Genomic DNA, 13,890 nt, shown 5'->3' on the forward strand with positions numbered 1-13,890 from the left:
GGCACAATCCGGGGCTCTGTCTCCCCGGCCCCTTTCACTGCCCACCTACCTCTGGGGTCCTCCCTGGCTTCCGCTGGACCCAGCTCCCAGAACCCTGTCTCCCGATCCCCGGCCGACCTCTGCCCTGTGCGGTGGGGCGGGCACTGTGGAGTAGTGCCAGCCTGCCGCCTCGGTGCAGTGACCCCAGCCGGGCCCGTGAAGATGCACTCCGGCCGGTCACGGCGGCCGAGCTCTCTTCCTCCTGCGAGCTTCCTCAACGCTGGCTAGCGTGTGGGGAACCTGACGTCCCCCTGCCCATAACCCGCAAACCCTATAAAGGCTGGAAGATGAACCCTGGCCAGCCCCGGCCAAAGCCAGGTAGGTAGGCAGGGGGCTAGGAGCTGCCCCACCCACTCCACCACCCCTCACTGCTCTCAGCTTTGTGCCCCGCAGGGCCCTCCTGCCCGCGAGGGAGTTCCCAGGAAGGCCCTGGCCCCCGCCTGCAGCAGGCAGTCTGTTGGGGCCCAATAACAGTTCAGGGCCGAGCCCTGCCCCCGCTGCCCCCTCCCCCTGTAGGTCCCACCCATCCTGCTGGCCGCCACCTTCTCCAGGAAGGTCTCCCTGGTTGTCTCTTCAGCTTTGGAGCTCAGCCCCATTAACTGCACCTCTGTGGGGTGGGGAATCTTTTTTTCTGCCAAGGGCCATTTGGATATTTAGGACATCCTCCGCGGGCTGTACGAACTGAACTTAGAAGGTAGCTGCTATTGATTTATTGGATTCCGAGCCCTGTCTGCGGTTCTCTTGGCAGGGCCAGACCACTAGACCCTGCGGGCTTGAGGGGACCCCGGGGCCGTTTTCAGGTCGTCTGACGCTGCGGTACCGTCACCCCATTTCACAGATGAGGTAACGGGCACCCAGATGCAGGACCAAGGGTGGACCTTGACTGCCCTGCTCTTGCTGAGCACCGAGCAGCAGCTCCCCCCACCCTGGCCCCCTCGTGCCGCTGCGTCCCCAGCACCCAGGGTGGGGCCTGCCACGGAGCCGGCCCAGAGCAGCAGTCTACAGACACCTCGACGGGACGCCCCCTAGCGGCCCAGAGCAGTCTACAGAAAGGACGCCCCCTAGTGGCTGCCAGGCAGCCGGGCCCGCGCACCCAGGGACTGAGAGGCCAGCCGGGGTCCCCAGGGGGCGCTCAGGCACCATGAGGTAGGTGGGTGTGAGGGCAGCCCCGCCCCCAAGGCTCCCAGGGACGGCAGCCTTCGCCCTGGGAGGCCGGGGCTCGGTGGACGGGCAGCTGGGCCACGGGACAGCAGCAGTGCCCACACCCTCCCTGCCTGGGCGTGGCACGCGGAGGGCTCCGCCTCCCTGCCTGGGCGTGGCACGCGGAGGGCTCCGCCTCCCTGCCTGGGCGTGGCACGTGGAGGCTCCACCTCCCTGCCTGGGCGTGGCACGCGGAGGGCTCCGTCATCCCGGGCTCAGCCGGGGGCTGCTCAGCTAGGGAGCAGGGGCTCGCGCTCCGCGGCGGTGGCGGTGGTGGTGGCGGAGGCGGCGGCAGCGTGGTTTCTGTACAGCAGGAACTGGACGGAGATCTGAGGGCCCAGGTTAAGGCCAAACCTGGCAGGCGGGGGGCCTGGGGCTCCCCCGGAGTGGCCTCCCTCCACCCTCCCTCCCTCGCCCCCTCGGTGGGTGGGAAGGGTCACTGGGGCCCGCCGACCTTTGCTCTCACTGTGCCCTCCACACCGGATGTCTGCCGGGCTCCTCAAGCCCTAGCCAGACCCCGGGCCAGGCTGCCTCCCCCCGGCAGCCTCCCCGGCCCTCGTCTGTCCACTCTACAAGCTCCGTGGCTTCCCCTGGGCTAGCGCTTAGAGCTCTGACTTCCTGTGCGCACACCCAGCAAACGCTGAGACAAGGGCAGCTCGGTGAATTTCTCTCAAGACTCCTGGCACTGTGGGCTAAGCCTCTCCCTGCGGCACCAGCATCCCAGGTGGGCGCCGGTTCGAGTCCCGGCTGCTCCGCTTCCGATCCCGCTCTCTGCTACGGCCTGGGAAAGCAGTAGAGGGCCCCTGCACCTGTGCGGGAGACCCCGAGGAAGCTCCTGGCTCCTGGCTTCGGGTGGACCCAGCTCTGGCTGTTGTGGCATCTGGGGAGTCAACCAGAAGATGGAAGACCTCTCTCTCTCTCTCTCTCTCTCTCTCTCTCTCTCTCTGCCTCTCAGATAAATCTTAGAGAGAGACTCGTTTAGTGAACCCTCGCTGAGCACTGGCTGAGGGCCGTCTCGGGTGCGTGCCCCCAGGTACTCAGACTTCTGCCCCCATCACCTGGGTGAGACAGCCCCGGTCAACCAGAGGTCGACGGCTGCCCTGTGTCGCGCGGCTGGGAAGCGACCGTAACTGGCGTTGTCATCACGTTGCAGCTCTCATTCCCACAGCTTCCCGGGCTGGTTCCTGCGTTCCCCAGGGCCTTTGCATAGGCTGTGCCTAGAGCAGTCTTCCCTCGCCTTTGCCTAACTTCTTCAGGCTCAGTTTAAACAAGACTTGTGGAGACCTCTGCTGACCGTGCAGGCAGACCGCCCGGCGCTCTCGGCAGCAACGGGGCCACGGCGGTGGCGTGATCTGGTATCCCGTGTGCCCGCTCCGCCTCCCCACGGAGCCACAGGCTTCCCTGGACGAGGGCCGGTCCGCTCCTGCTCAGTGGGTCCACGGCCTGGCTGCATGGCCGGCACACGAGAAGCGTGCGCTCTTGAGTCAATGAGGGAGGGAGGAAGGGAGGGAGGGGTAGTGATCCGCAGCGGCCGCAGGCAGAGCCCCCGCCCGCGCCGCCCTGCACCCGCGAAGGATACCACGGTGTCCAACAGCAGCACCCCGAGGCTGCCCACGAGCCAGGGCAGGTGGTGCAGCAGGTAGCTGCCCTCGCTCTGGCCCACCTCGGGGTTCTTGAGCAGCACGCTCGTCCCGTACAGCGTGTTCCCCAGCATCACCAAGGCGAACAGGGAGTAGGAGATCCCCTCGGTGGACTTCCGCAGGAACTGGGGGCGCGGCGGGGGGAGGGGTCGTGCTGGCCCATCACGGTGTGGCGAGGCCAGCCTGGCCTGGGACCAGCCCCACCCGGCCCTCCTCCTCTTCCTCTCCTGGAGCCCGCCCTCCGAGGCCACACGGCCGCGCCCACTCTCTGGCTTTGCAGTCTCTCAGGCCCAGCTGCCTCCCCACCCCAGTCCCCACCGCCTCCTCTGCCTGACCTCTGCCCTCCCTGCGACACACGCAGGTCTCACAGGCACCTGCAGGCCCGGGTGCTGGGGGCACGACGGAGGCTCGGAGAGTGGGATCACCTTGCCCAAGCCCAGGCGGAGTGCGGTCCCGGACCTGAGACTCCCACCCACTCTCCACCCGGAGGGCCCACCCCCGGCTCACGTTGGTGCGGATCTGGGGCAGCCGGGAGAGCAGATAGAGCACGCTGGAGACGGAGCCGATGACGAAGCCGACGACCTCCTGCCGGGTGAAGGGCTGGCGGGGGCGGGGGGGGGGGGGTGAGCCTGCAGCCCACCTGGCCCCAGGCATTCTGGACCCCCACCCCATTCTAGCCCCACGCCCTCGCCTCACCTTATTGCCTGGCTCCACAGACAGCAGTGTCCGTCCCTGGAAGACTTCCGGCCGGGCGGCCACGGGCCCAGCACTGCTCAGCAGCGGCACAGCACACACCGTCCCCATGACGAACAGCAGCACGGAATTGATGGGCACAGACACTGGACACGGGGCAGGGGGGCGGGGTTGGGGTCTGATTGGCAGCGGAACCCTGGCCCTGACCCTCAGTGCTGTGTGACCTCACACCGGTGACCGAGCCTCTCTGGGCTGGAGGGTGTCAAACAGAACACCTCTCCTAGGGTGGAAGGCGAACCGGGGGGACAGCGGGGTCACCAACAGCAGAAAACCCCCCAGCTGACCGGGCCTAGTGCCCCTGCGGAACCCTGGAGGGCAGAGGCAGCCAGGCTGGGAGAGGATGCCCTCGCCTCACTTCCCCAGCCCGCACGCACGGCTGCACGCGGAGGAGGAGGCAGGAGCCCCCGCCAGGCCTGCAGGCCGAGCACTAGCAGAACCCCGCCCCGTCAGGTGCGCCCAGTGCCCTGCAGCCTCCACCTTGGCCAACAAAGGCTCAGCCTCGCAGACAAGGCCTTGCCGAGGTCGGCTTCATCGCCCAGCAGCGGGGAGCCCGCGTCGTCCCGGCTCCAGGCCCTCTGGCTGCCAGCCGAGTGCTGGCACAGAGCGGCCGCCATACTCACACCGAGGCGGGCGTTTCTTGAACTTGTAGTAGAAGTACAGCGTCAGCATCACCAGGTCCGCCGAGACGTAATACACGGCCGTGTAGGTCTGCAAGGGCAGCGGGTCCGGCGCTGGCTGTGGCCCAGGCTCCGGCCCACGCCCCAGCCGGGGACCCTGCCCTGAAGGAGGGGACCCCCGTTCCCACTGAGCAGAATGAGACCCAGGCGAGCAAAGGGCCACGGCCACGCCTGGGAGCCGTGAAGGCTTCCCGCTAGCCCCCGTGGGCACACAGTGCCAGGGGAGCGACGCCAGCCAGGCCTCCTACGGGAAACCTCCTTTCTCAGAGCCAGACACCTGGAATGCGCGCTCAAGGTCACGGCAGCCCAGGGGCAGACCCCAGCGGGCTTGCGGCTTGATGTGACTGCCCACTGTCGCACAGCTCGGCGGGCAGAGGCAGAGGGAATGACAGGCCGGGCCTTCCTCCTGCCGGCCTGGGCAGCCCGCCCCACCCGGGGCCAGCGCACCTGCAGGGGCAGCTGGTCGGCGAGGAAGGAGCCGATGAGGTTGCAGGAGTCTCCGCCGATCCAGCCCAGGAGGAACCACAGGGACAGGGCCTGGTCCATGTTGCCGGTCTTGCAGGCCTTGATGAACTGGCTGTGGAAGAGGAGCTGCGTGTGCTCAGAGGCCCGGGGCAGCCAGCGGGGCAGGTGGGTGGACGGTGGAGGGAAGGCTAGAGCCCACCCGTCCTGCAGCTGGCTCTCAGGCCTGCTTTGTCCTTGGGAGGGCTCTTATCAGAATGCCTTCTTTTTTAAATTTTGGGCTTTGTTTTTTTCTTTTAAAACAATTAGTTATTTGAAAGGCAGAGAGAACATCTCAGGGGGGCCGGCGCCGTGGCTCACATGGTTAATCCCCTGCCTGCAGCGCCGGCATCCCATATGAGCGCTGGGTTCTGGTCCCGGTTGCCCCTCTTCCAGTCCAGCTCTCTGCTGTGGCCAGGGAGTGCAGTGGAGGATGGCCCAGGTGCTTGGGCCCTGCACCCCATGGGAGACCAGGAGAAGCACCTGGCTCCTGCCTTCGGATTGGCGTAACTCCAGCCATAGCGGCCATTTGGGAGGTGAACCAATGGAAGGAAGACCTTTCTCTCTGTCTCTCTCTCTCTCACTGTCTAACTCTATCTGTCAAATAAATAAATAAAGAAAGAAAGAAAGAGAGAACATCTCAGAGAATCTTCCATCCACTGCTTCACTCCAGAAATGGCCACAGCAGCTGGGGCTGGGCCAGGCTGAAGCCAAGAGCCAGGGGCTCCAGCCAGGTCTCCCGTGTGGGTGGCAGGGATCCAAGTCTGGGCGCCACCAGCTGCAGCCTTCCCAGGTGCGCCAGCAGGGAGCTGGATGGGAAGTGCAGCAGCCGGGACTTGAACCTGCTCTGGGCTTGCACGGCATCCCGAGGTTTGGAGTCAGGTCTGTGCTTGGCACCACTTCCCAGAGACCCTGGCTGCTTTCTCGAATGGAGGGGGTGGGGGCAGCACAGCAGGCCAAGGCCTGACTGTTGTGGGCATTGGGAGCACAAACCACCAGACAGGAGCGCACACTCACGCTCTCCCCCCACCCAAATTAATAATTTTTTAAATGTAGATAGAAACTAAATATTGCCTTATCTCACCCATTACCCACACACCAGCAACAGAGGGAGCTGGACACTGGCCCTGGTTCCCACGCCAGGCCCCCACGCCCCCTCTCCCTCTGTTAACCCAGCCTCGTTCCCCTCTCCCTCTCAGGGATCGTCCTAAAACCCCAATCTTCCAACCCATGGGCACCCCCGGGGCTCAGCAGGAAAGCCCTCGCCCCGCCCGGCCCGCCAGCCCCTCCCGCAGCCCCGCTCGGCCGACCCCTCCTCTTCATCTTCAGTTTCAGGAAGCGCCGGTTCCTCCCAGGACCACGTCCACGTGGGCTCTGCCGCATCTCCTTCCTCCTTCTCCGTAACATTCAACACCCGAGAGGCCCGAGAGGCCCGGGAGGGCAGGGCAGTGCTTCTCAGCCACGCCCACGCCACTCTCTGTCCCATCCAGGAGAGGCCAGGTCCCGGAGAGCAGGGGGACAGCTGCCACCCTTCCAGCCGCCACTCCGGCTCTCTCCCAGGCTTCCGGTGCTCCTGTGGTCCACCAGCCAGACCCTGGCCGGAAGCGGACGCCTCAGCCAGCTCCTTGGAGAGATCTGGAAGTTCTCATCCTGCCCACAACAGGGAGTCTCTCCATGGCTCCGGCAGTCCCCCAGCCCTGTCCACCTGCCTCCTGGGGGCACCTCCAATCCACCCACCACAGTCCCCAGGACAGCCTCCCTCCTCCAGCCTCCCTCTCCGCCCCTCCCTGCCATGCCCAGACGGGACGCTGGGCCAATTCAGTGGGGAAGGCACAATCTTTCTTCTACACGTGGCGCTGGGACAACAAGCTGTTCACAGCAGAACAATGTGATCAGGCCCCTACGTGCTACGGATTAAACATCTAAATGTCAGAGGCCCAGCCACAAAACTCCTAAAAGGGGAAATTTCTGGTACTTGAATTAGGCTACGGTTTCTTAGCTATGACACACAAAAAATAAGTATAAAAGAAAAGGTGGATAAACTGGACATCACCAAAATTTAAAACTCCTCCACTTCAAAGGATATGACGCAGAAAGCGAAAAGAGGGGTGGGCATCTGGTGCGTGGCTAGGACCCCACTTGGGACAGGCGCACCCCACGCCGGAGGGCCTGGGTTCAATTCCCAGCTCCACTCTCGATTCCAGCTTCCTGCTAACGCACAGCCTGGGCAGCAGCGGGTGACAGCTCAAGTGCTGCGGTCCCTGCCACCAGGTGGGAGACCAGGTTGCAGCTGAGGGTTCCTGGCTTCGGCCTGGCCCAGCCCCACATTTGCAGGTATTTGGGAAGTAAACCAGTAGATGAGAAATCAATCTCTCTCTCTCTCTCTCTCTGTGCCTTCAAATAAAGTAAGTAGCTTTTCTTTCAAAGATAGTGGGGGCGCAGCAGTGTGGCCCAGCAGCCTGGGCTACACCTGCAGCGCCAGCAACCCATATCAGAGCACCACTTGGAGTCCCAGCCGCTCCACTTCCAATCCAGCTCCCTGCTAATGCACCTGGGAAGGCAGCACCCATGGGCGAGACCTGGAAGAAGCTCCTGGCTTCAATCTGGCCCAGCCCTGGCCATTGCAGCCATTTGGGGAGTGAACCAGCGGATGCAAGAGCGCTCTCTCTCTCTCTCTCTCTCTTCTATAACTCTTTCAAATCAATAATCTTCAAAAACTAAATTGTGGCGCTAGTTACACAGCCTGTAGACACCAGAACCATGGACTTGGGCACTGAACTGGGCTCACTGCAGCGCGTGGCTGCCCCCGGTGGCGCTGTGAAACCGGCCCGCTTCCGACAAAAGCCTTCTCTTCACCTGAGCCACGCAGGACAGCTCACGGGTTACACACCCTTCGCGGCCTGTTTGTTTGTTTACATTTTTATTATTTATTTTTTCATCTTATTTGAAAGGCAGAGAGACAGAGACAGACAGATCTTCCATCCCCTGGTTCACTCCCCAGATCCTGCCACAGCGAGGGGGCCCGAAGCCAGGAGCTGAGGACTCCATCCGGGCCTCCCACGTGCTGGCAGGGACCCAGTCACCTGAGCCATCTCTGCTGCCTCCTACGTCTGCATTAGCAGGGAGCTGGAGTCGGGAGCCAGAGGCGGGCACCGAACCCAGGCATCCGGACGCAGGACAGAGCCATCGCTTAACCACTCGGCCGGATGCCTGCCCCAGCTCCTTCACGACCAAGCCCGCCTGCCTCCGCCCAGGGCAGCAGCCTCTCCCCCATGCTGCACACGAGGAAGCAGCAGGAACAGCAGCACTGGGGCCGGCGCGGCGGTGTCGGAGGTGAAGCCTCCGCCTGCAGTGCCCGCATCCCATATGGGCGCCGGTTCAAGTCCCAGCTGCTCCACTTCCGAACCAGCTCTCTGCCATGGCCCGGGAAAGCAGTGGAAGATGGCCCAAGTCCTTGGGCTTCTGCACGCGTGTGGAAGTCTTGGAAGAGGCTCCTGGCTCCTGACTTCAGATCAGCCCAGCTCCAGCCATTGTGGCCATTTAGGGAGTGAATCAGTGGATGGAAGACCCCTCTCTCTGTCTCTCTCTCTCTCTCTGACGATAACTCTCCTCTCAAATAAATAACCAATCTTTTAAAACAAAAAGAGAAAGAAAGAAAAAAGCCAGCACCACCAACAGCTTCAGACCGTGCACACAAGTGCAAAGCCTCCAGTTTGAGCCTTGGCATACGCTCCCCTTTGTTATTCTCAGAGCAACAATGGGGAACAATATTCCCATTTTACAGGTGGGGAAACCAAGGCACAGAGCAGTGAAATGACTTGCCCAGGTGGGAGCGGGGCTGAGTGTGGCCGCCCCAGACCACCAGGCCATTACACAGTGTGTCCTTGTATCCCGACAGCAGCAGTGGTCACACAAGGCCACGCCCACTGCCACCACCGTCTCCGCTGCCACACTGCCCATGCCTGGAGGACAGAGGCCGTGCCTGGCAGGCACTGCCCCCCACCACACGTCAGGGAGGGTGGGGCGGACACGGGCTCTGCAGAGGCCCAAGGCCAGCCAGGTGGGCCCTCCCAGCAGTGCTTGGAGCTCCCGCCCCCACCCACCGTGCAGCCCTGCCTGGCACGGCTGCCTGGTGCTACTCACGGGAAGGTGGAGGCTGAGAAGCAGAGGATGGAGATCAGGCCCAGGCCCACACTGGCCTCGTCCCAGCCGTCGTAGGCACACTCGCCGAACACGTCCCAGATCCACTGGCGGGAGCCGTTGGGGCAGCTGGAGAAGTTGCCAGAGGTCAGCTTCCTCCAGACCATGGCTGCGGACCGGGAGCCCCCAGCCCGGGGGGCGAGCAGAGAGGAGGGCTCTGCAGGAAGGAAGAGAGGGCGGCTTCAGCCTCGGACAGCCCGGCCCGGGCCTTGGTGCTCGCCCACGGGCACACGGGCACACGGGCAGCCGGCAGGCTCGCAGGCGGAAACACAGCACGGCAACCACACAGCGCACAGGAGCGGGGATCTGCCGTCGGGGCAGCGCCTCCAGATCCCAGCCTCACTGCCTGTGACGCCATGGCCTCAGCAGGCGCTCGGCCTCGCCATGCCTCAGCTCTCTCGCCTGTACAATGGGGGCAAGAACACTGCCTCCCTCACGCTGTTGCGGTGCAGGTTAATGAGTTCAGAGAGAGCGCAGCATGGAGTCCCCAGTGCTGCCTTTTGTTAGAACCCCGGCACACCCAGATTGCTTCCGGTTCTTCTGTAATGATGCTACGCCGCTCTGCGGAGGCCAGGCCTAAGTCCAGGATCTCACACACAGCGGGTTAAGCCACCACTTGCAACACCAGCACCGCGTGTCGGAGTGCTGGGGTGTGAGTCCCGGCTGCTCTGCTTCCAATCCAGCTCCCTGCTCATATACACACCCAGGAAGGCACTGGAAGATGGCCCAAGTCCTCAGGCCCCTGCCACCCATGTAAGGAACCAGGCTCCCGGCTTTGGCCTGGCCCGGCCCAGCCATTGTGGCCATTTGGGGAATGAACCAGGGGATGGAAGTTCCTCTCTCTGTGTCACTCTGCATTTCAAATAGATAAAAATGAATCTTAAAAACAATAATAAAGTAGGGCCACCTCCACATCGGTGAGATAGGGCAGGGAGGCACCGCTGGCTGGGATTCAAGTTCAAGGTGCTCCAGCCCATGTCCTCCCAGGAGATCACGTGGCGTGCGGGATGCTGCCAGCAAGGGGCCCCCAGTGGCCCCCAGCTCCTCACTACTAACAAAGCTGCAGGATGGCTGCCTGCACGGGCTGCAGGGACGGTACCACCAGTTGCCCGAACCAGGGTCCCCGGAACAAGGGTAGAGCAGTCACTGCCTGTGTGACGACCCTAGAAAAGGCACAGAAAGTGGCGGCTGGCTGGAGCCACCTCCACGGTGACAAGCCCAGCACAGACTGCTGGGCCCCTGCCAGCTCTGTGCCCCACCCCTGGCCTTGGGAGGACCATGAGTGATCTGCCAGGGCCAGCGGCCAGGAAGCCAAGGACTCAACGCCAGGACCGAGTCCCAGAGCCTCCCGTGGGTGAACCTCCTGTGGGCTGGCTACCCGGCTTCTCCTTTTTTTTTTTTTTTTTTTTTTTCCACTTGTCAGATGATCCTTTATTCCAAGATTCCTCTCTGCTTCTTAGCTAGCCGGGCACTCCACGGCACCACTGTTGATGTCGTCGATGATGTCGTGAGGGTGGCGGCCGTCCACGTTGCAGCCCACAGACTGGGCGGTCCCCAGGATCTCCTTAATGGTTCCGGAGAGTTCTCTGGCTAGGGACCGGTGGCGCATCTGCCGGGCAATGTTGACGATCTCGTTGAAGGTGATGTTGCCGCTGTGTTTGATGTTCTTCTGCTTCTTCCGGTCCCGGGGGGGTTCCTTGAGGGCTTTGATGATGAGGGCCGAGGCCGAAGGCACCACCTCGATCTGGGCCTGCCGGTTCTGGATGTTCAGTTTCACTGTGATCCGCAGCCCCTTCCAGTCGCCGGTGGCCTTGGCAATGTCATCGCCAACCTTTTTGGGAGACAGGCCCAGAGGGCCGATCTTGGGGGCCAGGGCAGACGTGGCGCCGACCTCGCCGCCGGTGCACCGCAGGTATACGACTTTGATCTCGTTGGCATCGAACTTGGGTGGCATGGTGGAGGCGCCTGGTGTCGGATGAACCCGGATTCGGGACGACCGAAGAGAGTTGCACCTTGGCCTCCTCCGAGCTGAATACCGAAAGCCCGGCTTCTCCTTTTTACACTGAGCCGAGAGGGACTTCCTCCCCAGGCCGGGGCTCTCTCCAGCCTCCGTCGCCCCCAGCTGGGACACGCCTGGGGAGCCGCCGAGCTCACAGGGAGCAGGAAGCAGCGGCAGTGCCAATGATGCAAGCCAGCTCCTCTGCTCAGGAAGCCAGACTCTCAGCCGCGGACAGAGCTGGGGGCAAGGGCGCCCCAGGTCACTGTCCGCCTGGCACCCGGCACAGGGGGACCCCAGGCTGATGACCAGCAGCCGAGCTGACACAGGAAGCCTTTACGTGATGGCCATACGAGGCCACTCCAAGTTAACACACAGTCCGGGGAAGAACCGGGCCAGAGGTGTTTCAGGTCAAGTTCTTTGGTTCCCAGCCCCCCTGCCCTCCCTCCTCCAGTGCCAGCACAGTTCATCACACGTCATTCCATGTCATCCTCACCGCTCCCCGGCCAAGCAGGGAATGCCGTCCCGCTGTACAGATGAAACCGAGCGGCCGAGGGCAAGTGAATTACCCTGCCTGATCCTGTCCATCAGGCAGCGGTCACGCTCTACACGCACAAGCGGCCCTCGGCAGGTGCCTGACTACAGGCGCAGTGACTGTTTCCAGAATGAGAGCCCAGGATCTCAACCACCCTCGGGCCTGGGTCTCACTCGGTCTTCACCAGGCTAGGGTGGACACATCCTAGTGTGTTATTGGTGGGGACGGGGGTGGGGTCATGAGGAAAGCACTTTGGTTTACAGGGCCCATGACACTGTCCCCTGACCTCGGACGGAGCTTCCGTGCAGCGCACGCTCAGGACACTCGGAGGCAGAGCGGAGATCTAACAGCAGGCGCCTTCCTTTAAAGGCCACCGAGCAAACAGATGAGTCGGGTCGCAACAGGACTTCAGGTCCTCCTGCAGGGACGGCAAAGGCAACTCCAGGGGTGCCCTGCAGTCTCCCTTGGAGGCACCTGCTCAAAATTCGGGGCCAGCACTGTGTTGTAGCAGGTTAAGCCGCCACCTGCAGCACCAGGGACGCTGCTTCCCTTCCGATCCAGCTCCCTGCGTTAAAGTGCCCAGGAAAGCAGCAGAGGATGGTCCAAGTCCTTGGGTCCCTGCACCTACATGAGAGACCTGGAAGAAGCTCCTGGCTCCTGGCTTCAGCCTGGCCCGACCCCAGTCATTGTGGCCATCTAGGGAGTGAAGCAGCAGATGGAAGACCTCTCTCTGTGTCTCTCCCTCTTTCTCTCTCTGTAACTCTCTGCCTTTCAAAATAAATTAAATTGGAAAATAACTCAGGGGCCGTGCACCTGGCCACGGCTCTGGGAGACCAGGGTTAGGCAGCTCTGGTGCTACGAGGCAGCATCTCCCACCTCACCCAACCTCCTCTCCCAGACCCCAGCTAAGTGAAGAAAGTGCCCCCCACCAAATCAGACCAAGTATCCACCTCCGTCTACAGGGGCAAGTCCAAAGTCCTTGAGGCAAGGCCCCAACAGCCGCCAGCTCAGCCTTACCCATGGCCTCCCGCCCCAGGCCTTTGCACAAGCTGCCTCCCTCCCTAGGCCCGTCCATCTCCCCCTCCCACCCCCAGGGCCTGAGCGTGAGGCTCCGCCCAGGTCCTAAACCGCACCCCTACCAAACAGGCTTTGCAAAAGCCAGCTGGACTACACACCACACACCTGCCCAGAGGCCAGGGTCCTCCCCGCTCAGCCACCCAGCCCAGGTCCAGGAAAGGAGGGGGGTGGGGGGGAGGAGGGAAGAGAAAGCAGGGAGGACAGCAAAGGGGAAGGTGGGGGAGGAAGAGGAAAGGTTGTGAGCGAGAAGGGCCCCGGGTGGAGGGGACAATCACGTGGAGCCTCCTGGGCTAGACTAGCAAGGACCCACTTCAGAGTTCTAATGGGGGGGGGGGGGGTTTAAGCACCCATCTCTTAAGCTGTCTGCAGTGTTAAAGGACACAGCCCAGGCCAGGGGATTACGTGGGTGCTGCTCAGCACCCCCCCCCCGCCGCCGTGGCGGTCACTCTGCTCCTGCCGCTGACCCCGCAGGACCCCGCAGGACCCCGCAGGACCCCTCAGGACCCCGGCCACCCCGGCGCACAGTAGCTTCCAGGGCGCTGAATGCACGAGACCCGGCGCCCGCTGGACCACAGCCCCACACACTAGGGGGCCACAGCACGCGGGGCCGGGCAAACCCGGGGCCCCCCTGCAGGCCCGGGCAGAGGGCGGGGCGGTCAGCGTCGCCGCTTCGGGGTGCGCCCTGTCCAGGTCCCCGGGTCAGCGGCCACGACGCCCAGCCGGTGACTCAGGACGCGCGCGGGCCGCCAGTCGGGAGGGATAATGACAGGGCAGCCATGGGGACAGCGGCGCCGGGGCCCCTCGCCGGCAGGGCCCGGGAAAAACAAGGCCAAGGCGAACCCGGACCCGCACCCAAACCCCGGCCCAGACGCCCGAGAAGCTGCGCTGGTCGCCCTCAGGTTGGGGAGCGACGGGGACATGGGCCCCCGAGGGCCACCCAATCCCGGCCCGGGGCCTCGCCCCGGCACTTGGCGCCCCCGGCAGGGGACGGGAGCCCGGGACCTTGCAGGGGCTGGTGGTGGAAGGTGTGGCAGGGAAGCCCCGGGAGTCGCGACCCCCTGCCCCAAGCCTTGCCGCCAGCGCCCGCCGCGTCTCACCTCGCTAGCGCCGGCCGCGGGACCCGGCCTCCGGGTTCAGCTCGCGCTCTGGGTCAGCTGACCTGGCGCCGCCGCCCCGCCGGGGCCGCGCACTTGGCAGACGGTCCCTGGAGATCCAGCGTCCGCGCCGCGCTCTTGCCCTCGCTCCCTTACTTCCGTGGCGCTCCGCCCCCGC

The 13,890-nt window shown here is 63.7% G+C and overlaps 1 protein-coding gene and 1 pseudogene across 4 annotated transcripts; both read right to left on the minus strand.

Annotated features, from left to right (window-relative positions):
- Positions 1-734: 734 nt before the first annotated feature.
- Positions 735-13,888, minus strand: SLC66A1 (solute carrier family 66 member 1). Of its 3 annotated transcripts, XR_016211255.1 has the most exons (9): positions 13,716-13,855; positions 8,954-9,167; positions 4,757-4,886; positions 4,253-4,340; positions 3,576-3,718; positions 3,387-3,479; positions 2,819-3,004; positions 1,410-1,568; positions 735-1,375 (listed from the first exon to the last, which is right to left on the minus strand). XR_016211255.1 is itself a non-coding variant. In XM_070079214.2 (8 exons), exons 2-8 carry the CDS (start codon positions 9,115-9,117, stop codon positions 1,470-1,472), a joined length of 903 nt encoding a protein of 300 aa, XP_069935315.2. In that variant the 5' UTR covers positions 9,118-9,167; positions 13,716-13,888; the 3' UTR covers positions 735-1,469. The 3 variants fall into 3 exon arrangements, 2 of the variants coding, with proteins under 2 accessions (XP_069935315.2, XP_069935316.2); XM_070079214.2 differs by having other exon boundaries at positions 735-1,568; positions 13,716-13,888; XM_070079215.2 differs by lacking the exon at positions 13,716-13,855 and having other exon boundaries at positions 735-1,568; positions 4,757-4,882; positions 8,954-9,161.
- LOC149125820 (large ribosomal subunit protein uL11 pseudogene) lies at positions 10,394-11,087 on the minus strand (annotated as a pseudogene). The gene has a single exon (XR_016211256.1). The product of XR_016211256.1 is annotated as a large ribosomal subunit protein uL11 pseudogene (transcript).
- Positions 13,889-13,890: the final 2 nt, after the last annotated feature.

This window comes from Oryctolagus cuniculus, chromosome 7, assembly GCF_051225735.1.
Source record: "Oryctolagus cuniculus isolate XC-2025 breed Fujian yellow rabbit chromosome 7, ASM5122573v1, whole genome shotgun sequence".
In the NCBI taxonomy this organism is placed as follows: domain Eukaryota; kingdom Metazoa; phylum Chordata; class Mammalia; order Lagomorpha; family Leporidae; genus Oryctolagus; species Oryctolagus cuniculus.

Bases quoted from the DNA above. Each gene is read 5' to 3' on its own strand.
- SLC66A1 (XM_070079214.2), bottom strand. From the start codon at position 9,117: ATGGTCTGGAGGAAGCTGACCTCTGGCAACTTCTCCAGCTGCCCCAAC. The intron at 4,887-8,953 runs GTGAGTAGCACC...CCTCTTCCACAG, and splicing joins TTCTCAGCCTCCACCTTCCC to CCAGTTCATCAAGGCCTGCA. The intron at 4,341-4,756 runs GTGCGCTGGCCC...CTGCCCTTGCAG, and splicing joins CCGACCAGCTGCCCCTGCAG to ACCTACACGGCCGTGTATTA.